At 39.3% G+C, this 25,245-nt stretch overlaps 7 protein-coding genes across 7 annotated transcripts; 3 read left to right on the top strand and 4 right to left on the bottom strand.

The window, feature by feature from the left end:
* Positions 1–2,360: 2,360 nt before the first annotated feature.
* Positions 2,361–3,035, bottom strand: RLP24 (ATPase-activating ribosome biosynthesis protein; the record flags this gene model as incomplete). The annotated part of the gene is made up of 2 exons (XM_051452187.1): positions 2,361–2,923; positions 2,972–3,035. The coding sequence occupies 2 exons, from the start codon at positions 3,033–3,035 to the stop codon at positions 2,361–2,363; spliced, it is 627 nt and encodes a 208-aa protein (XP_051296637.1).
* A 425-nt stretch (positions 3,036–3,460) lies between these two features.
* Positions 3,461–3,941, top strand: PAM18 (mitochondrial import inner membrane translocase subunit TIM14; the record flags this gene model as incomplete). The annotated part of the gene is made up of 3 exons (XM_051452186.1): positions 3,461–3,508; positions 3,611–3,738; positions 3,797–3,941. 3 exons carry the CDS (start codon positions 3,461–3,463, stop codon positions 3,939–3,941), a joined length of 321 nt encoding a protein of 106 aa, XP_051296636.1.
* Positions 3,942–4,221: 280 nt separating this feature from the next.
* On the bottom strand, positions 4,222–5,214 carry J4E86_011695 (uncharacterized protein; the record flags this gene model as incomplete). The annotated part of the gene is made up of 1 exon (XM_051452185.1): positions 4,222–5,214. One exon carries the CDS (start codon positions 5,212–5,214, stop codon positions 4,222–4,224), a length of 993 nt encoding a protein of 330 aa, XP_051296635.1.
* Positions 5,215–5,990: 776 nt separating this feature from the next.
* On the top strand, positions 5,991–8,114 carry J4E86_011694 (uncharacterized protein; the record flags this gene model as incomplete). Its single annotated transcript, XM_051452184.1, has 2 exons — positions 5,991–6,503; positions 6,876–8,114. 2 exons carry the CDS (start codon positions 5,991–5,993, stop codon positions 8,112–8,114), a joined length of 1,752 nt encoding a protein of 583 aa, XP_051296634.1.
* A 55-nt stretch (positions 8,115–8,169) lies between these two features.
* Positions 8,170–9,165, bottom strand: J4E86_011693 (uncharacterized protein; the record flags this gene model as incomplete). Its single annotated transcript, XM_051452183.1, has 1 exon — positions 8,170–9,165. The coding sequence occupies one exon, from the start codon at positions 9,163–9,165 to the stop codon at positions 8,170–8,172; it is 996 nt and encodes a 331-aa protein (XP_051296633.1).
* A 2,638-nt stretch (positions 9,166–11,803) lies between these two features.
* J4E86_011692 (uncharacterized protein) lies at positions 11,804–12,823 on the bottom strand (the record flags this gene model as incomplete). Its single annotated transcript, XM_051452182.1, has 2 exons — positions 11,804–12,585; positions 12,646–12,823. 2 exons carry the CDS (start codon positions 12,821–12,823, stop codon positions 11,804–11,806), a joined length of 960 nt encoding a protein of 319 aa, XP_051296632.1.
* An 813-nt stretch (positions 12,824–13,636) lies between these two features.
* On the top strand, positions 13,637–15,174 carry J4E86_011691 (uncharacterized protein; the record flags this gene model as incomplete). Its single annotated transcript, XM_051452181.1, has 2 exons — positions 13,637–13,842; positions 13,899–15,174. The coding sequence occupies 2 exons, from the start codon at positions 13,637–13,639 to the stop codon at positions 15,172–15,174; spliced, it is 1,482 nt and encodes a 493-aa protein (XP_051296631.1).
* Positions 15,175–25,245: the final 10,071 nt, after the last annotated feature.

The following is a 25,245-nucleotide window of genomic DNA, read 5'->3' as shown; positions in this document are numbered from 1 at the left end:
GTATTGATCCATTAGGGACCTGTGGGAGAAAATTAGAAAGTAGACGCCAGTGTAAGTGCGAGCTGGCTGGAGTATATTCATGCCATGGACCGTGAGAAAAGAACACGTCTCTATCGTCAGCACCATCCACCAACATGGTCCACTCTCTATTTTTGGAACCATCGCACAGCCAGCTCCGTACGAGTGACATAATGTCAACCTTAGGGTTGTCGTAGTGTTTCATCTTCACTACGTTGGCGATGGCGCAGTAACTTTCCCCGAAAGTAGCCCGCGTCGCTGCATTGATCCAAAAGACCCATCTCGATGGCATCTGGTCACGGACAAGGTAGGCGTATTCGATGGCGATCTGTGTCTTTCTGGACTTCAAATCAGTATTTCGTAATATAATCAAGGAAGTAATATGTACCCAACACCTGGAGGCCCAAGCAGGGTTGCGGAGCCAGCAGGCTGCAAGCATCTGTGGCACACCTCCGCTAGATAATCGCGGTCGATGAAAGCACCATTGCGCGGAAAGGGAACGGTCCATGGACGTGGCGGGCATGGCTTGATCGACGCTTCACCGTTCTGCGCACGTTCCGCCTTTCTCCGCAACCGTGCCAGTGCCGTCTCACGTCCCTCGCCGTACAGGAGCGACATGTGAATGCCTAATAAACCTAGAAGAGAATATGCTGCATCCTCCTCTCTCTTCGTTTGACGTCCCTCCATCCATGATATGCGTTCGTCAATGCTATATTGTGATAGCGAACAGCCTTGGAGTGCTGGGACTGGCAATTTCGTCCTACGGTGGAGAGCTTCCAGCAGCGTGAACTTGTCTCCAAGACGCGCGCCAGTCTCTGAGAAGAACTCAACAAATTTTGGCGCAAGCAGTTCTTGCAGCGTCCATCCCCTTTGAAACCATCTGCTGCTGTGGAATATTTGTGCCCATTGTATCTGAGCAATATCCTCAACCGGGCCCTCGACTGTTACATCGGATAGAAGGACATAGCATTTCTCCGCCTGCTTATACCACTTAAACATAGAGTTAAGTGCCTCCGTCAATTCGGTGCTACTGCTCTTGTCAATGCAGCATGTGTCAACCCAGAAAAATTTGAGACCGTCCTTCGTAGCCTGTTCGGAGCAAAAGATGAGCTTGCTATATCCAGGAATACTTTTAGCCTGGGGATCTTGTAATTGCAAGAACGTGACTTCATCCTCGTTGGAACCCCAGGTATGCGAGAGGATGGCGTAAGGCGGGATATCCCCGCCGAACCGCTCAACCAGGTGGAATTGGTCGGACCCCGACGGGCGATGGAGTAGCCGCATAACGGTAGTATCTTGACAACATGCAAAACAGGTGATACTGCCAAAAGATTGGAAAGAAATGTCGTGGGAAAAGGAGCCGTAGAGCGCTTGCGGTGAAAAGGGTGCGACAGGTGAAATTCGAGTGCAAAGATGAGCGGCGGCCAGGGCTGATTAGACTCGCTTCGCTGCGGCGGGACAGCTTTTGAAGTCACGCCTGAAGGCGGCTTGGAGAATCGTTACTCATTGGTGCAGCTGTGGCCGTCTCAACATGGTAAGGCTTCGTGATGCAAGGCTGTGCAGCGACGATGGCTGGGTGGACGGACAGGAAGCCTAGCTACAGACTGCATCTTGACGTCGAAATTAAAGCGTTTCCATCTAAAGAATACAATGATGAACCTGACGAGTGAAGTGAAGATGAAGGCCAGGATTGTTGTGATGGCAGATGGTTCTGGGACGAGAAGATGGAGTGGTGACCTTGACGCGCACGAGGCGCTCCATCTAGCCCACGGACGCTAGCCCCACTTGGGCCCACTCGGGACGCACTTTCCGGTGACACCTGATTCCATCAAGCACTGCCACATCGTCTTTGCGTAAGAATGAGCGTAGGAGCGATCGTGCAGACTTTAAAAAAGATGCACCATCAAAACAATTACTGCAGGCAACATTCAAAGCTCCGCCAACGCGATGACTAGTGTAGATGGAGAGGTGAGGTGGGAGATACGTGAGGGTGGCAGCACTGTCACTGTTCATTCACTGTGGGTTGGCTCATACGTCCTTTACCACACACGAAAGTTGAGAGTTTTCAGAATAGTGTTCAACGTGAGGCTGACGACTGTTTGTTGAGGACCCTGGCGTAGGGCACACAACGAGGCGCACACAAAGTACATGCTGCATCAATCTGCACACGACAACGAGCTATTGGGATTGAAACATGCTTTTGCTGTGGTATCGAAATCATGTCCGTAATCTACCATAAGTGAGACGCCAAACTCCATGACTATGTCGGAAGATCGTTCAATGACTGTCGGGAAAAGTCCTTTCATATCGCGGAAGATACCATCTGTACCCGAACCGCAGTCCTACTCGTCGACATCCATAGCCTCAACACCGCCACCAACCTTCCTCTTCAGCATCTTCTTCGTCTTGGTCTTCTGCTTGGGCAGCTCCTCCTCAAGCTCACTGAGTTCGCTCTCCTCAGCCTCAAGCTCCTTCCTCCTAGCCGCGACCTTCTCCTTGACCTTCTGCACATCAACCTCCATCTCCTCCTGCTCAACCTCCTCCTTAGCGAACCTCTCGCTCGGCGGTAGCAAGTGCTGGTTCTCCTCGACCAGCTTCCTGTCCTCCTCACGCTGCCTCTGCTTGTTGCCACGCATGCGCGCCTTGTAGAAGGCGCGCTCTCTCCTCTGCCGGATCTCGGATACACGGCCCATGGCCTTGAGGGTGGTCTGGATGAGGTCGCGGTTGTATCGCACGGGCACGTTGCGGCGCTGGGCGAAGGTGAGGGTCGAGTCGACGGTCATTTCCTTGTTGTGCGCGCGGCGGAAAGATTTGGTCCAGGCCAGCTTGCGGGGGTTGCGCTTCATCTTGAAGTTCTTGTGGCATTTGCTCTTGCAGAAGCGGAAGGCCTTTGCATCGTTGCGCACTGATGAGTCAGCAAGGATTTCTTTGAGGTGTGATTGTTCATGCATACCAAAGGTTATACCCTTGGACGGGTATACCGGCGAAGAGCAGAAGTAGCAAGTCTCGATTCTCATCTTATCGTCGTGGCGCGAATGCGATCGCGCTCGTCTTTATCGTGGGTAGGTATGCGCTTTTCCGCGTCGCAGTAATCGTCAGCACAGGCTGATATCGAACAATATAAGGATTGACCACGCTTCACTTAGTTGGCGGTGGTGAGGCGGGTGTCGTGTGAAGGTGTGGAGGTTGAGGTTCGAGAAGTTCGCCGGCTCGAAATTTTGGGTGGCCCGTGCGTGCCAACCCACCTGCCATTCTGGCCCGCCAATTGCGATGCTTCTCGACCGAGGCACCTCCGCAAATTTCCTTCTGACCACCTCGCCGCCGCCATTCATCTAAGCATCGCCATCTGACGTATCCCTCCGCCTATCTCACATCGCGACTTCGACCTACCCGTATACCGGAACACCGACACCGCATAGTTGAGCCCAGATAGTGCGACGAGATGTCTGCCTGGGTTTGGATATTGGGCGCCGGTGCCACTGCTTTCTTCGTATGGCCTCCAATTTCCTTAGTCACCCTTCTATCATGACTGGATTGGGAACTGCGGGAATATGATAATACACGAGGAAGATGTACTGACAGATTTGAATAGGGTCGCGCAGCACTTGTGGCATTACGGAGATCAGGTGGTGGAGCCGGAGCGCTAGGACGTGGATACTACAAAGGCGGCTTCGAGCCCAAGATGACCCGGAGAGAGGCTGCCCTCATATTAGAGATGCCGTAGGCCCACCGCATATATCACCCTCTACGAAGAGCCTCATGAACTAACGAATCCCAGCGAACGCGGCATTACCAAAGAACTATTACGAAAGAAGCACCGATCGCTCATGCTTCTCAACCATCCCGATCGCGGCGGTAGCCCATACCTTGCGACCAAGGTCAACGAAGCGAAAGAACTACTCGAGAAGGAGGTCAAGGGATAATTTGATGGGCAAGAGGTGGATGATGTGTATACCAAGACTTTGTACTATATCACGGCATGATTCTCAGCATCAGCATGGCGTTGGACTGAATATGATTAGCGATTTACGATTCTCAATATGGTTCTATACTGTTCATGTTGTATGAACTCGATGAAATCCAAGCTTAGTGACCGTGACAGATAGATGCATATTCTGCGTAGAACACGAGGTGGACCATTTCGAATTTGTTTGAGCGGTAAAATACATTCGACGCTACGATGGAAAGATTACATCAAAGGTATTATGCGAGACACTCCTTGACCTCCGGCACATGCTTTGCCAGTTCCTCTACAATCTCATTCCACACCCTCAGCGCAAGCTTCTCATTTTTTTCCGCTACGATGTTCGGCTTATCGGTCTGAACCTTATCATTCGCCCAGAACTTTCCATGAAGCTCTTCGTTCTGTGACGCGCCAGTAATATATATGTTGGCTCCCTGATCCGCCGTTCTGAACGCCAAGGTATGCACGATCGCCCGTACGATCTTGACACCAGGAAACTTGATATCGCGGTCGATGTTCGTAATGACTGCCCCGGGACACGTTGCCGTAATGATGACTTCGCTGGACGGGATTTTCTTGGCGAGCTGTATGATGGCGTATCTCTGGAGAAGCTTCGAATAACCGTACTGCTTCTGGGCGCCGGCGAAGGTTTCTTCCCTGTTGAACTCGGACAGGATCGCGGGCTTGTTTCGAACGTCATCAGAGATGTTCATGACCGTGTGCATGCCCGAATTGACGAACTGCAGTACGGGTATCTTCCCCGTGTGCTTTTGCGACTCTTTCAACTTCGGCAAGAGGAGTATACCGAGCAAAATGCTGGAAAGTGTGTTGACTTGTAGGTCTTCCTCCCAGCCATGCTTCGACTGTTGGTAGGCGGTGTTGAAGATTCCAATGTTGAGTACAGCGACGTCCAAATGGTCGAGTTCGCTAACCGCTCGTTGCGCAAGTTTGACGACACTATCGTATGAAGTCATGTCCAGATCCCAGACTTCAAAGTGGACAGCTTCCCCGGTATCTGCTTCGAGCTGGCTCTTGGTCGCCGCACCTTTGGCCTCGTCTCGGGCTGTGATGATTATCTTTGATGCTCCCAGCTTCGCGAACTTGGCTGCTGCCGCATACCCTAGCCCAGAGGTGGCGCCGGTGACTAGGACATTTCGCCCTGCAAAGCACTCGGTGGACTCTTTGGGCAGAGCGCCCCATTTGTTCTTTACCATTCCAACGATCATCTCCATGATGTTGGATGTTTAGACAGGAATTGCTATCCTTGATTTGAAGGTAGATATTGTTGTAGTAATTTGTAACGACGCAAAGAACCACCGGCAAGGGGAATCAATGTACTTTGTACCTTAGTATGCACAGATGCCGATGAAGGGCCGAGCACGGCTTAATCTTCAAAGTTTAAAGCGCTCACGGATGGTCCGGAACCCAGCAGCCCCGTAGTCGATTGCGCGTGGATTCCCAGGTCGTATACAGCGTATAGCTTAATGACAACAGACATTGGTCCTCTTCGACTTCCCTGACAGCTTTTGTCCGCCGAGATGACATGTTCAAAAGGTCCTCAGATGGCATCTCGGAAGCTCGCTCCATCCGGAGCATGGGCTGAGAGGTCATGTTTGTTCAAGTATGTCCCAAATGTCGTAGAGAGACGTCTGCGGTACTTGAAGGGCGAGCTGTTGCGTTGTGTGATGCATGCAGTTCTTCTCACCAGTCTTGTACTATCACCACGTACCTCCGGAACGCTATCTTATTTGCGGAAGACGTGCCCGCGAAAATGAACTTACGTGATGGTCGGTATTGGAGTGTTCAACGCGTCAAGCCTTCAGTGTAGTCTTGAGACACGTGCTGACTTGGCGGCCCCCGCATGCATTCGGCTATCTCGCATGGCAGCGCCACCGACCTTAGAATGGCTGGTACCCCAGAATCGGGGCTGCCCCAGCCTCCCCATCTCCATCAACCCCCGACAATTACCTTGTGACCTGCAAGCCAGCATCAACGACTATGTGTCACGATGGAAGAGCGCGAATACCAGCTGCCCGCATGTCAGAAGTGCAAATTGCGCAAAGTCAAATGCGACAGACAAGCACCCAAATGCACAAACTGTAGGAAAGGGAATGCCGCCTGCATCATTGTTGATGCTATCACTGGCGAACAGTATGCACGTGACTACATCCGGCAGCTGGAAGAGAAGGAACTCAATTTGCAGCGTAGACTGGGCGATCGTGACGAAACGGGTGTTGCGACACCAGCCTCCACCGAAAGATCGGACGTCGCCAATCGGACACCGACAGGCCCTGAGACGGTAACCAGCTCAGATACCCAGAGCGGGTTTGTCGGCGACGGCAGCGGCCTGGGCTTCTTGCAGAACATCCTTTCTGATACCAAGTGGCAACACCATCGCGCACAAATACTCGAACAACTTGCGAAGCGCCCTCGTATTGCTAGGCATCGACCTGTCGCTCGAGCACTACCACCACTGGCGCAGGCACGACAATTATTTGACAACTATTTCACTCGGTTTCACGTCCACCATACTTTTCTCCTTCGTAGCGAGATGCTAGACGTCTTTAGCAGGGTTTACTCCCTCTCGCCAACACCAGAGAGACCCTTGGCCCAGGACTACTTTCGCCTCTTTATGGTATTCGCGATCAGCGATACGACCAGGCATCGCGAGTGTCTAGCTGATGGCCGAAGTGCCGAGCATCCGTACGGGTATTATCTTGCGGCTGAACATTATCTTGCGGGCATACCGTTGATCAAAGATGCGGAAGCTATCCAGAACTTATTACTGATAGCGAGGTTCGGCATGTACCATCACATTGGAGCATCGATATGGGAAATATCCCGCTTGTGTATGCGGCAGTGCATTGAATGGGGTCTTCATTCGAAGGCACAGGACGGCTTGAGCCTATTGAAAGAACAGCACCAGCGCAGGATATTCTGGGAGTGCTACGTCCACGACCGTTACAGCTCGGGCATATTAGGCCGTCCTTTCGCTCTTCTCGAGTCGGAGATAAGCATGCCACTACCGATTGATGCCGACGATGAGACAATCGTAATGTCTGGTGCTACTGTACTTGAAGATGTTCCTTCCGTCACGAACGTCAGCCCAAGCGAGCTGTCAGTCAACCTGTTTTGCATCAAGCTGCGACGGCTAAGCTCTCGGGTGCACACTGCCTTTTACACTGGTCGAAAGCCCGCCTCATACAATAGCGAAGACAGCACTCGGACCTCCAGGTTTCAATCGATAGGCCACATCTACTCATCATTCGTGCAATTCGACAAAGAGTCCCGTGCATTGCGGTCGTCAGTACCAGTCTTCGTAGACCCCAAATGTCTATACGAGCGGTCTGAATGGCATGACTTTATGTACGAGAAGGACCGTCTCCTACTTGCCCGTGGCGCCATGCACAACCTACCAGCACGGCAGTTCTCCGGAACGTCCATTGTGAGGGAGATACTGAAAGTGTGCTATCAATCAGCGATACATACAATACAACTCTATGCAGACCTTCGACGCAGGAACGCTATCACTTGGACACGCAGCTACTTTGAGATGATCTTCACCGCAGGTCTTACTGTCATCTATTGCATTATCTTGGGTGTTTTGAGCGATAATGACGAGCTCTCCGTCACCAACACTGAAACTCTGCCAACGCTCGACACTTGCAGCTCATTGTTAAACTACTTCAAAGACAAGATGCCCGACGCAGGTTCTTTCGCCACTGTCTTCAGCGTCATACTGAAAGAGTTCGTCAAAGATCGTTTTACATCAGCATTACAGGTGTCAGAAAATGTCCCCGCAAACCCAATTCAGCCAAGTTTTCAACAGCCTCCAACCCATGATGCGCAAATCTACCCCGATCACCACCTCAACGCGGACTCGCTGCACTCGAGCATGGACACCATCACTGCAGATCACTTACGATCGGATGGTCAGGAACAAGAACGTGTAAACCTGAATCACTTGATACTTGGGGACTTTCCTGACCTCTCAAATCACCAAGAATCGCAAGACTTCGGCATGGGTCTGACTAATGACCTTTTGAACCAACTTGAATATGGGCTGGGCGAGTACGCTTGGGGCTCTTTGAACACTAACGTAGATTATTGGAATTCTTTCTCCTACAACTAAAGAAAGGAAACGGCCAAGAAAAGGTCCGGTGACGCTTCAGTGAGCAGCACTCTAGCTAGATCGCTCGGACAGTCTGGATATAGTCATACAATCGATCCACTGCCGCCATCGCAGTCTCCATCTGCGTCTCGGCCGTTGCAGCACCTACGTGCGGAGTGCTCACGACCCGTCCCGTTTCCCACAAACTACCATAGATCTCTTTGGTCGGAGGCTCATGCTCATGGCAGTCCAGACCCGCTCCCCAAATCAGACCTTCTCTCAAAGCGCGTTCGAGATCGGCCTCATGCACAATTCCGCCTCTGGCTGCGTTGATCAAGATCGAAGTGGGCTTCATGATCTTGAATTGTTCATACGATATGAGACCCCTGGTTTGGGGTATCAGAGGAACGTGTAGTGTTACCACATCCGAGGCTTGAAGGACTTCTTCCAAGGTCGCTGCTCGGGTATGCGGAATATCTTCCCAAGCATCATTTGGCAGTAGTGGGTCGTATGCTACGATGCGACACCCTAATCCGCCTTGGAAGATTTGCGCGACCTTTCGGCCAATGTTCCCCATACCCACAATCCCGATTATCTTCTTGTTGATGATCAAACCCGAGCAGGTCTCTTTCGGCACGCTAAACCCGGCACTTTGCAGCGCTGTTATGCGACCAACCTCGCGAGCCACAGACATCGTGAGCGTAAGGACCGTCTCCGCGACAGCCTGCGCATTTACTCCGGGCGTGTTGAAGATCTTTATACCGCGCGCTCTGCAGGCCTCGCCATCAATCTTGTCGATTCCAACGCCCTGTTTGCCGATGGCTTTGAGGTTCTTGTATGCTTCGACGTCTTCTGCGGTAAGGTATGATCCGCGAATGACGAGGTATTCGGCCTTTTCTCTCCATTCCGAATGCTTGGGGTCTGAAGGTAGTATCGCATTGAACAGCGACTGGGCGCGTTTCGTAGCTTCGGGGTGTAATGTATCGAGCAGGTAAACAATAGCCTTGTCTAACCCGTTGGACGGTGACGAAGCGGGGAAGGTGTGCTCTGACTCGATGAGTGCAGGAGCCATGATGACAGCTATGACGTGAAACAATCGACTGTAATGGGTTTGTGGGAGGAGTATGGAGTCCAAAGTAACGTCGGACTGCGCGTCTTGATGGTATATGGCAGCCACACCCAAGGTGATGTGTACCTAGATGTATGTGGATAGCCGCATTACCCACACGCCGGGCGTTAGAACGAGACTCCCCATCTGCATCTGATGCAGAAGCCAATGCCGTGTCGGTATACGGCGAATTGGTCATGCGCGGATCAACAGAGCTCATCGGACGACCACCGAAGGGGCCGCAGCGCTAGCTTCGGGGGGTGTCCGACTGCCCGAGCGAAACGACCCCTCACCAATGTCTTTTCGGTGCCACCCTGCCTTGTCGGCTTGGAACACCGCGCACCATGATTTCAGCACATCGGAACTAGATCTAGCAGCGCAAACGACGTAAGCGGCAAGATTGTCTCAATAGGATTTGGGCGTTGGCCGGCTGTGGTTGGCTTTGCCCGCTCATACACTGCCGACGATGAGCCGCTGTACATGGCATGATATCGCGATCTCAGACGCGCTCACTAGGCTCTTGAGACTTTCTGTTGAGGTCGGTCGAGACTGCATTGCGACAAGTATGTTCCGAAAGCCCTGGAAGGCAGTGTAGTGCATCGAGAGTATAGTGAGACTGCCCAGGCATTGAAGCACGCATTTTTGTCGCTCCTGGGTAGGCGGCTGCGATGCGGTGAATACACCGATAAAGAATATCAGATATCCATCGAGAGCTCCTGGCGCTAGCTCCTGACTGGTGAGCTGATGTTCGATGGATGTCGCATACCCGACGAAGTGTTCCTCGATGCGGCCCAACATCATGTCTCGCCCTGGGTCCTGTGCGAAGCTCGGACACTTCAGCAGTTCTACGAGACCACGGGCATACAATTGGTCGTTCAGCAGACCACCTGCTGATAGTGCTCTCGGCAATGTCTCTCTCCAGTGGCATAGATTGACGAAATGGCAAAGCAGGTCTTCCTCGGTATGTTTTCGAATCGAGCGCAAGAGCTGCGCATGTTGGATCAAACATCGCAGGGCGATCACTTCCGCGTCTGTACCTGCAGGCTGTGGTGAAGCTGGTGGCGACATCATGATATTGCCATCGTTGAGACAAAATGGCCGGTCCATAGCCGTACTGAGGTGAGTGTCCAGGATGTACAACGTCCAGAACGCTCTTCCATTTTGCCTCTTACTCTCGCTATCCGAACTTACATCCGAGACGCGAGACGTGTGCATACCCGCAGAGATGCAGCGTGTCATAGCCAGTCCAAGTAGATGCCAGGACGATCCGCAATATGTTGTGTATAGTGAACATATGGCAAGGGCTGTGAGACACTGCACGACTGCCAAGTCGTTGGACTGACTGAGTATGCGTGGCATGAGTTGCGAGGCCGTTGTTATTAGCTCAGATATCAAGACTACCGCGAAGCTGTGATTTGGCGATAGCAGGAAGCCGAGTGCAATGCCTAGTCTGACAAGTAGGATCTTCTCTGGCGACTCGTTCGTCATTATGCCAATGTTTGTATCTCGCTCGGCCGTTACGACGATACTGTACAAGTCTTCGAGCTCGCTGCGCGTCATGGCGGGAAAGGTTGTGGGAGCTACTTTGACAAACCGTCTGAACGCTTCAGCCGCCTGAGCACCATCTAGTTTACTGCCCTGGGAGAAAAGCTCGTTACGAAATTCTGCCATAGGCCCAGAAAGTGATGTGTTGGTTCCGATCGGGCTGCTCGGGTTGGTGTTGCCTATAGTTGCCGCGGCAAGAAATAACGTCGAGAAAGAAAGTCCCTGGTTCGAAAATGGCTGTCGGTCTGTCGGCTCTGCCATTGCACTAAGACTCAAGTAATTGGCTTCGTGCATTGTATGGTGTAAGCCGTTGCTTGACCCGGGCTCGACTACCGATGAGTCTATCATCCCAGCATTTGGCCCGTGAGGATCGCTAGACGTGGACAGATTGCTATTCAAAGGCTGATCCAGTGACTCTTGATCGTTCGTGACCTCGTGCTGCATGTCAGAATGCCGGTTGCTCCTGGCTTCCAGAGCAGCAATTCTCGACTTCAAAGACTCAATGTATGAGACGGAAGATGGATCCGAAGCGTCGATTACGGAGCCAAGGCGACGTTGCACGCATTGCGATGCGGCGGCGCGACATTGCTGACACGTCGGAGTATCTCGAGAGCACTAGGTACTAGGTTAGTCTTTTGAGGGTATGATGAAACTGCAGTGATCTGGTGTGCGGATTTGATCGCAAATCATGGAGAGAAACAGGCATCGAGCAGACTTGACGTGCTGTCAGTTATGCGCGAAGAAGGAGCGACAACCAACCTTCTGTTTCCGCTTCCAGCATCTTTCGCAGGCTTGCGATTGCAGGTTTATCATGTTGGTGAATGATAGTAGAGTTAGTCCCTATTTTCAAAGATGGTGGTTTCGAAGTGGTGAAGGAACCGAGGTACCGGATACCAAATCGGAAGCTAGCGCGTCTCGGGTCTCACAGTCAGGACCGTTTTACGGGCGAACGCTTTACATCCAATTATCGCGCATTCGATACTAGTCATCATGGTTGAGTAAATCCAGATTAAATATGTAATCCGACATTCTGTTATGTGATACAAGATGTCGACATCTAAGAGCTTGCTAATACGTCCCCATGCCCATGGACGTGATCGTTCATCTTTAATTCTTCCACTGTCACACTAGCCTTTTCTTTTAATGCATCGATGATTCCGTTGGTTGACGCGATAGTGGCTCCGTTCGTCTCAGGCTGGATGTCCTCAGTAGAACTCTTGACCCTTGCGTTCAGTTGTGCCATCTCGCCTGCTCGCTTCGTAGCTCCACCGAGTAGCAGCGGTCCATCTGTCGCCGCCATAACCCATCGCGCGCCCATCTTGCAGAACTTCTCCACAAGGTCTAATCTTGAGTGCAGGCCTCCTACGCCAACCCATTTGCCGTGCTTCTTGCAGGCTTCAATCGTCTTCTCATACACTTCAAGTAGCTGCGGGCTCTCGTATTGTCCTGGAATACCCAGCTCGGCGCACATGTCATTGGTGCCGATCAGTAGACTGTCAACGCCTTCAATGGCGGCTAGCTCTTCAACACATTCGACTGCTTCAAGCGTCTCTACCATGGGAATGACAAGGGTTTCGCGATTGCACACAGGACTCATTGCTTTGGCGGCGAGGTGTCGGTACTGAAATTGTGGCATGTTGTTCGTTGAGGAGCGTTGCCCAAGGGGCTGGAATTTGGCAGCGGCTACCACATCTTTGGCGTCTTGTACAGAGCGGATGTGGGGGACTATAACGCCCATGGCACCTCCGTCAAGTACTCGAGAGACGAAGAAGGGGTCTTTGGATGGGACGCGGACTATGGGTGAAATGCCAGCGTAGAGAGCTGCAATACATATCTGACCTATCCTACGTTAGCTTGGAGGTTTATGGAGAGGGGCGGGGCGCCGAGGAGAGAACGTACTGGTCGTGTCCAAGTCAAAGGTTGAGTGCTCCATGTCGATGAGAATACCATCAAATCCCGCGGTCTTCGCCATCATCGGAAGCTCAACGCTGCGAACCAGCTTCACGGACAGCGTGTAGGCTACCTCATCGCGGAGCATCTTCTCCCGGATTGAGTTGTGAAGAGTGAGTTCCGCCATGTTTGCGGGTGTTATCGAGCTGTGATGTTGGGTGGATGATTCAACAAGAGGAGATTGGATAGACTTTGAGCTATACGAGAGTCCTTGTTGTAGCAATACCGACTGTCATATGTACGTGAATGCAAACCCCCGAGGTCCTGTAGAACGAGCTTACCCAACATAGTAGTGTATGCCAGCGGCCGTAGCCGGTCACCGTGATGCCTTCGGAGCATGACCGAAGCGCCGAGCATCAGCGCACTTAGCGCCCGGTCGTCAGCGTTGTCGATGTTGACGATGGATAATGGGGGAGGGGGGGTGGCGAGGCGGACGTGTGTCAGCCGCGTGCCGTGCCTGAGTCATGCAGGGTCTATGAAGCGCTCGCTCGCCCCTGCCAGCTGCGTCCGCGTTCAGGCGTTTCTTCTTGCCCCGCTTCCACGAGACGCTACGGGCGACCACCGACGCGTAGCGCAATCCTCGGACGGCCACCGAGATGTCACGCACATCGGGCGACCACCGGAATCGTTGACTCCACATACATCGCGCAGGCGCGCGGAGCATAGCGCGTCTGGGGTCCGGGGAAGGCATGGACGGCACAAACCATCCCCGCACGCTGGACGTCGTTGAAGCCAAACAGGATGCTATAGCGAGACCATGAAGGACGGCAGTGCGCATTGGCAGATACTTACTACATCGACATTTGGAAGAAGATAACCCATGTAGCCAGGTATAAAGAAGCCGCTGCCTTCGAAGAGTCGTTGCTTTACACCGCACTGCTCGGGCCTTTCCTCCTTCAAATCCGCCATCCATCTATTCTCGATTCCCGCGACCGCCTCCATGACTAGCGACGATAAATCGTTGAAGAGGAGTTGTGAAGTCATCAAGGTGGAGGATGCTGGACTTTCGGAAGCCGAGACTTTCCTTCAACACTACCCTCTGCTGCGAGGGAAGACCAAAGATGAGCTTGACAGGCTGAACAAGGCTGTTCTGAAGAAGCTTGACTGGAAGTTTCTGCTTATCATCACCTTAATGCTCTTGATGAAGTAAGGCAGCTTCCAAGCTACTGTGGCGCGGAAGCACATAGACTAACGTTCGACAGCTACCTCGACCGCATCAACGTCTCAAATGCACGTCTTGCTGGTATGCAGCATGATATCCACATGACGGATGTGGAGTGGTCTGCTGGCATCTCGCTCTTCTACGTGGGATACATTATCTCACAGGTGCCAGCCAACATCATCATGTCCAAGCAGAAGCCTCGTATCTGGATGCCATGCATCATGCTCGCGTGGTCCTCCGTCACGATATGCATGCCTGCTTGCACCCGACCCTGGCACTTTATGCTTTGTCGTTTCCTCGTAGGGTTCACCGAAGGCCCGTTCCTCCCGGTCGTGGCGCTCATGACGTCAAGCTGGTATACAAAGCAAGAGAGCCCTTTGCGCATGGCTATCTGGCACGCGGGAAACATCGTATCAAATGTCTTCTCTGGTCTCCTTGCAGCAGGCATCTTGACCAACATGGACAACATTGCGGGTTTACACGCGTGGCAGTGGTTCCTCTTGCTCGAGGGTATCGTGTCTATCATGGTTGCCATCCCTGGGTTTTGGCTTCTGCCAAACTTCCCTAACAACACTGGAACGTACTACTTCACTCCAGAAGAGCAGCAGATGGCGCAATACCGACAATCCGTATCTTCCGGATGCGTGACGGAGGATGACGAAGGCGACTACATCGGCGGCCTAATGCAGGCGATTCGTGACCCGTTCACGTGGCTGTTTGCTGGCATCCACTTCTCCCTGATTATCGCCCAGTCGTTCAAGGACTTTTTCCCATCCATCATGGACACCCTTGGCTTTGGAAAGGTCGAGACTTACCTTGTCCAAGCTCCACCATACGTCATCGCCTACATTGTGACGCTCGTCGTCTCGTGGTCGTCTGGTCGCATGCTCGAGCATGGCTATCACATCATCGGCGCTATTTCGACTACCCTGATTGGCGCAATCATTATGATCAGCACTCTCAACACAGGTGCACGGTATTTCTCCATGATATTGCTCTGCTGTGGCCCGTTCGTAGGCTTGAATATCCAGCTTTCGTGGGAGACCACCGTTGTGCCGCGACCACGAACGAAAAGGGCGGCACTCATTGCTATCGCAAACTGCGTGTCAAGTGTTAGTCATTGGTTCACGCCGTATTTCTTCTTGAGGAATCAGGAGCCGAGGTACGAGACCGGGGGCGGCTGCATCATCGCTGGATGTGGCTTGACTATAGTGCTATGTTTGGTGACGAAATGGTGGTGTAGTAAGAAGAACAAGGCATTGGTCGCAGAGAAGGAGCGCACGGGGGTTGTGAACAGCTGGAGGTTCGCGAAGTAGACGCACATTCTATAGTTTGCTGTAGAACGCTAGCTAGCTAAGTAAGAAACGCATCGCTTCTCTCTAATAATTTGCCTTACACTTTGTCTAACTAAAAATCTTAGCTAAGAATTTATAAGTAGTTTAGAAGAAAACTTTATAAATAAAAGCTTTAGAGAATCTAAAACCTAAGTAAGGTTTTTACTATTAAGCTTTACTAAAAAGAGAAAACTAAACTTCTTTCTAAAGTAAATACTATATAACCTACTAGTATTTATATTAAGTAGCTAAAAACCTTATAATATAAGCTATATAGAAAGTAATACTACTACCTTCTATTTTTTAAACTTTACGTAGAATAATTAGCTAATATAGAGTATAGTAAATATACATATAGATATATTTTATCTTCTAGCTTTATATATATATATATCTAAATCTATTATATTAAAATTAAAGAAAAAAGATTTCTACTATTTCTATTATATTAAAGAGTTTATATTATTAGAATTATATATAAGAATTAAACTAATTAAGTAATTTTAATAAAAAATATATATAATAGTTCTTAATTCTATATAAGTATAAATAACTGAAGAGTATATATAGAAGATAATATTAAAATAAGATAGATAGTTCTAGAAAAGCCTATTAAAAGATATTCTACTTTTAAATTATTATTAGATTATTTTAAACTATATTTTTATTGAATTAGTTTCTATACTAAAAGAATATCTTAATTAATAGAAGAGTATATCTTCTTATCTTTATTCTTTTATATATTTTAAATTCTATACTTTATTTAAAAGTATTACTATTAAGAAATAACTATCTATATATAAAAATATTGTATATACTATATTAAATAAAAAAGTAAAAGTTAGTATAAAAAGTAAAGATCAATAGTAAGACACTAATATATAAGCTTTAAGAATTGCTAAATTAACACTATCTAAGCTCTAGCCTATATTAAAAATGAAAATTACTTTAGTAAATATTGTTATTTAGAGTCTATTAGTTTATACTAATAAGAGTATATTTAAGTTTAAACTTAGTATTCTTAGTAAATTTATCTAAAAAGAAATATAAAAGAGTATTAGAGTTATGTAAATAAAGTAAGAGATAAAGAAAATAGCTTCTATTTATTATGATATTATCTAAGCACTAATAGAAATATATTATAGTTAGATATAATAAGTATTACTTAATATCTAGATATATTTATAAATATATTAAATAGGATTAATAAATTTTAATCTATAAATAGTAAAGCTTAATTTAGTAGAATTTAATATAAAGTATTTTAAAGTTCTATTCTAGTAAGATAATAATTAGCTATAAATTAAATAAAAAGCTATCAAAGCTAGAGATAATTAATAATTAAAGATATTTAAGTATATTATAATTATTATACTACTAAAGAAAGTTAGAATAAAATCTCTAGCTATATACCTAAAAGCTAAAGAATTACGTATTTAAAATTATATAATTATAACTACTTTCTAACTTTAATATACTTTTTAAAGTAGTAAGAGTATAAATCTACTTTACTAAGATTAATTTTATTAAATTTACTATAATTAGTATACTTTAGTAAAGTTTAGGCTTAAAAATCTAAAGTATAGTAGTAGGTTATAGCCTAAATAAGCGTTTAATTATACTTAATACTAATTATAGTAAGCTTTTACTTATTAAAATATAGCTTAATAGTCTAGAAATTAACTTTATTAAGTTAGAAATTAGCCTATAATAGCTTAAAATTAAGCTAATAGCTATAAGAATTTAGGTATTTAACTAGTAAAAAAAAAATTTAATAGTAAGATCTAGGCTTCTAATCTCTTCTAAGTAAAGTTTATAGTAGAATTAATAGCTTAATAGTCTATACTAGCTACTTATATAAGTACGTACTTAGGCTAAAATTAGAGACTTTATTAATAATAATAAGTTTTCTAATTCTTCTTTTTTTTACTATAGTTATCTATATTTCTATTTTATTAAAACGCTTAAGCTTTTAAGATAATAAGCTACTTATCTAATTAACTTATTTACTAAAGATTTTTAGCTTTTAAGTTTTAGCGCTCTTAAGTTTTATATCTAATTCTTTACGTTACTTACTTTTTTATTCTCTCTATTATAAAAGTAAGTTCTTACTTTTATACTTAAATTAATAGCTAACTATTATAATTTAGTTTAATAATCTAACTTTTAAATTTAATAATAGCTATAAACGTTAGTACTTTAGCTTCTACTATAATAGCGTTCTACGCTTTAACTATAATATCTCTAGTAGTAGTAATTATAATATATAAGCTAGTACTTAGCGTAATAGCGCTTTATATAATAGCGCTTTACTCATTAATACTTTATAGATAGCTACTCTATAGTTAAGCGCTTAACTTTTTCTATATAAATAACTCTAAATAGCTATAGAATTTCTACCTCTCTCTTCTAGAATAATAGTAGTAAATAACTTATTCTCTAGTAGCTTTTAATAAAGTAACTAGACTTTTAATACTTAATTAACTTAAAGCTTTATAAATTCTAATAGTTAACTAAATTAAAGCTTTGTAATAACTAATAACTTTAATACTAATTTTTATAAAAATTAAGCTAAGCGTTATAAGTACTTAAAGTTATATATTAATAGTTTCTACTTAAGTTATAAGTACTTTTAGTTTAATAACTTTAATAATAAAAATGTCTAAAAGACTATTAAGTATAATTTTTAAAGTAGTATCTTTATAGATAATAATACTTTCTAAGCTTAGAAGTCTAGCTCTTAGTAATCTAATTATATTAAGAACTAAAGTATATAAAGTTAAGAGTAGTAAGATTTTCTAAGTAAAGGTTATAATTATTATTATAGTTACTTTAATAAAAAATTCTAAAGTAAGGCTTTTTAGTTTAAAACTTTCTAGAATTATTAATACTTACTATATACTAGTTATCTACGTAAGTAAATTAGAGTAATATCTAACTATAACGCTTCTTAATATTCTTAGTATAAGTATTATATTTATAAATAACTTTTTAATAATATTCTAGAAGTTAAGTTATTTTAAGTATTTTTATAAGATTATATATTATTTCTTTTATAACTTTTATAATTACTATTTATATAATAAGAATATATAAAAGTAATATAAAGGTATAGTAGATTACTATAGATCTAAAGTAAGTTTATAATTTTTTCTTTTATCTCTTTTAATTCTTTACTAACTTAATAATAGCGCTAAAGTATAGATAAAATTTCAATTATTATAAGTAGCTTTATTAAAATCTTTATACTTATAAGAAGTAAAAAAAAAAGACTAAAAGTAGTTCTAAAACTCTATCTAAACTATTAGATAGAACTTCTAAGTTCTTAGATAAGAAAAGCTTAAAAACTACTCTACTTATAAATTTTAATAACTCTAATTAATATAGTACTTATAGTAAGTCTATAATATTAAGTAAGAAAATAAAAGAAATTAATATAGGTAGTAGTTAAATATCTTTACCTATAATTTCTACTTAGAGTTATTTACTTATAGTTTTTAATCTATTATTATAATACTTAAAATATTATTATTAGAGTTTATTTTAGTAGTAGTAGCTACTAGCGTTTTAGTCTTAGGCTTTATATTTTAAAAATTAGTAACCTTAGAATTAGTAGTATAATTAGTATAAGTATTATTACTCTTAGTAGTAAAACTCTTAGTTTTAGTAGTAAGATTCTTAGTCTTAGTAGTAAGATTTCTAGACTTAGTATTATAATTCTTAGCTTTATAATTACTAGTATAATTTCTTAGTAGTAAGATTTCTAGACTTAGTATTATAATTCTTAGCTTTATAATTACTAGTCTAATTTCTTAATATTTAGTATTTTAAGTAGTAGATTTTACTAATATATATATTATTAGCTAGCTAAGACTAAATATTAAAAAAAAATATATATATATAGAGTATAAGTATCTAGCGCTTAAGATTTATATATAAACTTATACTACTAAGACTACTTATCTATAAGCTTAGGTTAAAAACTATAAAAATAGCTAAGCTAATAAAGATAAGTTTAATAAGTATAATTTTAAAAGTTATAATTAAAGAGATTATAACTATAGTAGTTAGTAGATTAGTAGTTATATAAGTTTATCTAAAGAAAAGGTTTAGTAATTTAGCTATTAATACTTATATTAATTATTAGTAATTACTTCTTTATAACTCAGCATAATTTAGAGTAACTAAGATCTAGCTTAAGTATAATTAACTTTTATAGTAGTAGTTTAAATAAAGATCTTTTTACTCTATCTACTTCTTAAGAATTATATATTATAAATTTTATAAGTTAAGTAGCTATTTAAACTTCTTAAACTATTACTAAATAAGTAATTTAGTTAATTTATTTATAAGTATAATTATAGTCTTTAAATAGTTAACTTTAAATAATTCTTTAGTATATTTCTACTATAGCTATATATATTAGATATTAATATATCTAAGCTAAGTAGTAATATACTTATTATTTTTAATAACTAGCTTAATAGTTTACTAATTATTATACTACACTATCTAAAGTTCTTTAAAATTAAGTACTAGCTTTTTAAAAAAGCGCTTAAGCGCTATAGCTTTCTTAGTAGTATACTTAAAAGTAAGTAGCTTTACTTTAGTAGTAAAAGTAGTAACTATACTTTACTTAGTAGCTTTACTTTAGTAGTAAAAGTAGTAACTATACTTTACTTAGTAGCTTTCTAAAAGATTACGCCTTTATATAGTATAGTAATATATTTATAAAATAATTAGTAAGTCTTTAGATTATTAGTAAAGAATATATCTCTAGTAATTATTAAATTAAGTCTATTATAGTTACTATACTAGATTATATTATAGTAAGTATAGTAGAGATATATAATTACTTACTTTATAGTCTTTTTATACTTATTACTTAGATTTATAAAAAAGTATAAAAGCTTTAAAATAGTATATACTATATCTAGTTAGAGTATAATTACTATATAAAGTATAGAGCTAACTATTTTTTAGTATTTTTTTATCTTAAGTTTAGTTACTTTTCTAGTATTCTTAATTAGCTTCTTTAATAGTAAAGGCGTTAAAGAAAAAAAAATCTATCTTTAAGCTTAAACTTCTTAAATATCTTATCTATATATATATTATAAATAAGTATAATAGTACTTAAATATTAGTTTTTAATTATATAAATACTAAGAAACTACTCTATATCTTTCTAATCTTAAATCTTATACTTACTAAAGATCTTAGCTTATATAGCTATTACTTATTACTTTATATTTTTATAATAAAGTACTAAAATATTATTAATATAGAAGCGAATAAGAATTTTATATTCTTAATTAAAGAAGAAGTATAGCTTTTCTTAAAAAGCTATTATACTAATAAATCTTAGTATTTTTAAGAACTTCTTATACTATAATAGTAGAGAGTTTTATAATTTATAGAGCGTGTAGTTAAGCTATATATATAATTCTAGCTCTTTAAAGCTATCTAGTATCTTATAGATTACTAGATTCTTTACTATAATCTTTATATTAAGAAATACTCTTATAATATTAAACTATTTAATCTCTAATTTACTTTAAGTAGTAATTACTATTATAGTGTAAAAGAACTTTATAGTAAGAGTTACTATATAAGTAAAGTTAATTAAGTTCTTTTTCTAGAGATTACTATAAACTATAATTTAAGCTTTATATTTAAGAAAATAGCTATTTTAATTATACTTATAAGTTTATACTTATTTTAATAGAAGTAGCTAATCTTAGACTTATAACTTATAAATTTTTATTTACATTTTCTTCTTTCTTAGCTAATTAATCTTTCTTTTAAAGGTATCTTTAAAAAGCGTATATATTAGATACTAGATTAGTTATTTCTAAAACCTAAGTAGCTCTTAAAGATTATTATAGTATTAGTAAGTAGCTTTTAGCTTATACTTACTAAGCGTAGTAGCTATAATAATAAAGTTTATAGTCTTATAGCTAGCTTAATTATTCTAGTTTTCTTAAAGACTAGAAAAGTAGGTCTTATAAAAGTTAATCTAAGCTTACTTATTAGCCAAGCTTATAATTACTATATTTACGCTACTTATACTATTATCTCTTAGTATATTACTAGACTATATAAGCTTTTACTTTTACTTTTAAAATATTTTAATAGTTAGTAGATATTTATAGAAAAAGCGCGCTTAGGCTCTTTATCTACTACTTTTCTACTATAGCGTATTTTAGAAAACTTAGCTATTAGCTAATTTTATAGCTATATTAATTATTAGAAAAAGGCTACTAATTTAAATAGTCTATCTTTTAGTCTTTTTAGCGCTTACTTTAGTTAAGTAAATCTTTTATTTATTTCTATAAAACTAGAGTTTATTAAAGTAAACTTAATAAATAAAGTTAAATCTTTTAATTTACATAAAAAGGCTTCTTACTTTTAGATTCTAATAAGTTAGCTCTCTTAGGCGTATATACTACTCTTTAACTATTAGAAACTTTATAATTACTTTAATTACTTATTTCCCAAACGTTTAGCTTAGGCGTAAGTTCTAAAGTAGTAAGCTTAGTAGAAAGCTATTAATTATTATAAATTTCTAATAAAATACCAGCTTTATACTCTATCTTTATTAAATTTATAAAGCTTTAATTAAGTGTAATAGGTAGACTATTCTTATTATCTTAATTATAGCTTATATTATCTTTAAGATTCTACTTAGTAGTTAATAGCTCTACTATACTTGCTATTTAATTAATAGGTAAAATATTAAATTTCTTTCTTAAATTAATAAGCTTACTATTATTAAGTATTTTAACTTACTTAATTACTTAATTTTTAGTTAGCTTCTCTTTACGCTTACCTTAATAGAACTTCTACTTATTAAAAATTATATTATAAGTTATAATTACCTAATTAATTACTAGTACTTATATATAATATATATTAGAGGCTTAATAGCTAATAAAATATCTTATACAGCTATAAAGCTTAACTTTAAAGTTTTAATAGTACTTCTTAGCTATATAGTTACTATTAAGTATATATATATAATAGCTATAAGTATAGATTTTACTCTAATCTAAGTAAAGATTAGTAGCTTAGTACTTAATCTTAAGTAGCTAATAATATTAAAAGTACTTTCTAAACTACTTATATAATACTTAATTAGAGAATAAGTAGCTATAAAGCTATGATAAACTTATTCTATAGAGTTATACTACTATATTTATAATTACTAGCTAAAGTCTAGCTAGAAGATTAGCGCTTATATATATCTTAATTAACTTAGTAATAAGCTCTTAGCTAGCTCTCTTTACTAAGCTATTAAGCTTATAAGTATATAGTAAAGGTATTATAATTATAATTCTCTTTTTTTTAGCTTATTTCTAATATCTTAAGTACTCTTTCTAAGGTAGTGTAGTAGTATTATTATCTTAATAGATTTTTATAATCTTCTACTAATAGTAGCGCTTTACTATAGCTATAAAGCTTATAATAACTTCTATTATAAAGTCTAGTAACTTATTCTTTAGGTTATAATTATATAGCTTACTTAAATAATTCTTTTTAATAATTAGAGCTTATTTATTGAGCGTATAGCTTATAGAAAAGTTAAATAGATTTTATAATATCTTAAAAAAAGATTATAGTAATAGCTTATAAAACTAATAAGAGATTCTTTAAAATATATAAATAGTAGCGTACTTATTATACTTACTATATCTTATACTAGTAATCTTTCTATTTTAGATAGCTTTAATAAGAGCTTTAAGAGCTTACTTAAAAGTTATAAGAATAATAGACACTTTTAGCGTTTTTATTTTAATTATATAATTATAGCTTATATACTATATACTACTATTTCTAAAACGCTTCTCTAAGTTAATAGTAGTATAAAATCTAGAAATAATCTTTACGCTAGTAAGTATAAGATTAGCCTTTTTAAGTTTTTTAAAAGTACTAAGAATAAAATAAAGTATATAGCTACTAATACTAATTACTAAAAGAATTTAGTTACTAGCTTCTACTATTTTTCTATTAGTCTTAATAAAGAAATCTAGCTTAATAAAAGCTTTATTATTAACTAAGTAAACTATAACTTTACTATTAAGAATTATACTAGCTAAGAGTATATAAGACTTAAAGTTTATACTAAAAATAGAGAGCCTAAACTTAGTAATTAGCTTTTTAAAGTAAATAATTATAGAAAATATATTACTAAAGTACTTAGAAGCTAGAGTACTTGTTTTCTAGTTTAATTACTTAATCTTCTTATATAAGCTACTTTACTTCTCTTTATAATAGTACTTTTAGATTTTCTACTTATTTTAAGTAGAGAGCTTAGTAGATAGAATATTTAGTAGCTTTAATTTAGTAATTATAGTTTATAATTAAAAGTATAAGATTAGCTTTTACTTATATTTTATATTAGGCTCATAAAAGAAGAAATCTAGTAGTAAGTCTAACTACTTTTTACTTAAGTTATTAAAAGTAAAAAGTTAACTTATAATAGTATTAAAGATTATATTAGCTTTACTCTTTCTAAAAGTAATTAATATCTGTTAAAAAATAACGCTAAATACTTTACTAAGATTATTAAAGCTTAACGTATTTTTTTTAAAAGCTATAGTAAATAATTAATTAAATTACTACTAGTAAGCTTACTTAAAGTTAAATTTCTTAATTACAGTAAGAAAGTTAGTAATTATAAAAAGCTCTTTAACCTCTAAGAGCTTAACGATCTTTACTTTTTAGTAAAGTATTAACTAGTTAGTAAACTACTTTTTAGTAGTACTTTTTTAAGTCTTTTTAAAATAAGTATTATACTTTATATAAACTATATATTATATAGTTTAATTAGTAAGTATAAGTATAGTCTTAAAATTCTTTATAAGAAACTAAACTATTTTTCTATTATTACTTATAGTTATAAGTAATAAGTACTTAGGCGTAATAGTATGTATAATCTAGTTCTTAATATTATTTAATTTTTCATACTTTCTTAGCTACTACTTAGAATTATAGTTTTAGTAAGCTATAAGAGTAGTACTATTTTTAGTTTTATAGTTATAATCTTATAAAAAAGTATTATACTTATAAGTAGCTTTATTATACTTATTTTCTTAATCTTTAGTTAGTTCTAGTTCTATAAAAAAAGAAGCTAAAGCTATAAGCTCTAAAACTAGAAGATTAGAGAACTTAGGCTTCTAAGTATTTATATATATAATATTTACAAAATTAGAAATAATCTCTATCTAGATACTCTTTTTATTATAGTATTACTTAAGAAGTGTAAACTAAGTATTCTAGTTAAATTACTTTTAAAAAGTATATCTATAGCTATAATAGCTATATTATAATTACTTATATTTATAAAGTTAAAGTATAGAATTAAGTCTATTAATACGTAAAATTACGCTAAAATAGATATAGATATAAGTAGAAAGGTAATTATAATTATAGAGAAGTTCTAATTATGAAATATTAAAATAAGTAAAGTAAAAAGAGATTAATTAATTTATTTTCTAGTAAGCTTTAATACGTAGTAGATATTAGTTCTATAATTAAGTAGCTAGGCTTATAACTATTAGAGCTAGAAATAATTAATAATTAGAGATATTTCAGTATATTATAATTATTATACTACTAAAGAAAATTAGAATAAGATCTCTAGCTATATACCTAAGAGCTAAGCAATTACATATTTAAGATTACGTAATTATAACTACTCTCTAACTTTAATAAAAGCTTATATCTTAATAGATTTTAAATTTAATATCTTTCCTTTTTGAAAATATCGGAACTCTAATAATTATTAATTTTTAATAAATAGAATATTAAAGTAAAAAGATAATATAAAATAAAGTGTCTTTACGTAGTCTAGTAATTTTATTAAGTAATCTTTATAAAAAGATAATTTCTAAAATAGTTTCTATTTAATATTATATTATTTTAAAAATAAGAAAAGCTTTTGCTAATATATCTACTATAAAGAAAGTAAATTAATTATTAAAAGATAAAGATTTTTTGAAATAGTAATAGTTATAAATACTTTATTAAAAAACTAAAAGTAGTAATAAGTAA

This window comes from Alternaria arbusti, assembly GCF_024043155.1.
Source record: "Alternaria arbusti strain BMP 1465 chromosome Unknown scaffold_41, whole genome shotgun sequence".
Lineage (NCBI taxonomy): Eukaryota > Fungi > Ascomycota > Dothideomycetes > Pleosporales > Pleosporaceae > Alternaria > Alternaria arbusti.
Note: the sequence above shows the minus strand (reverse complement) of the source record. Positions and strands in the feature narration are given on the sequence as shown.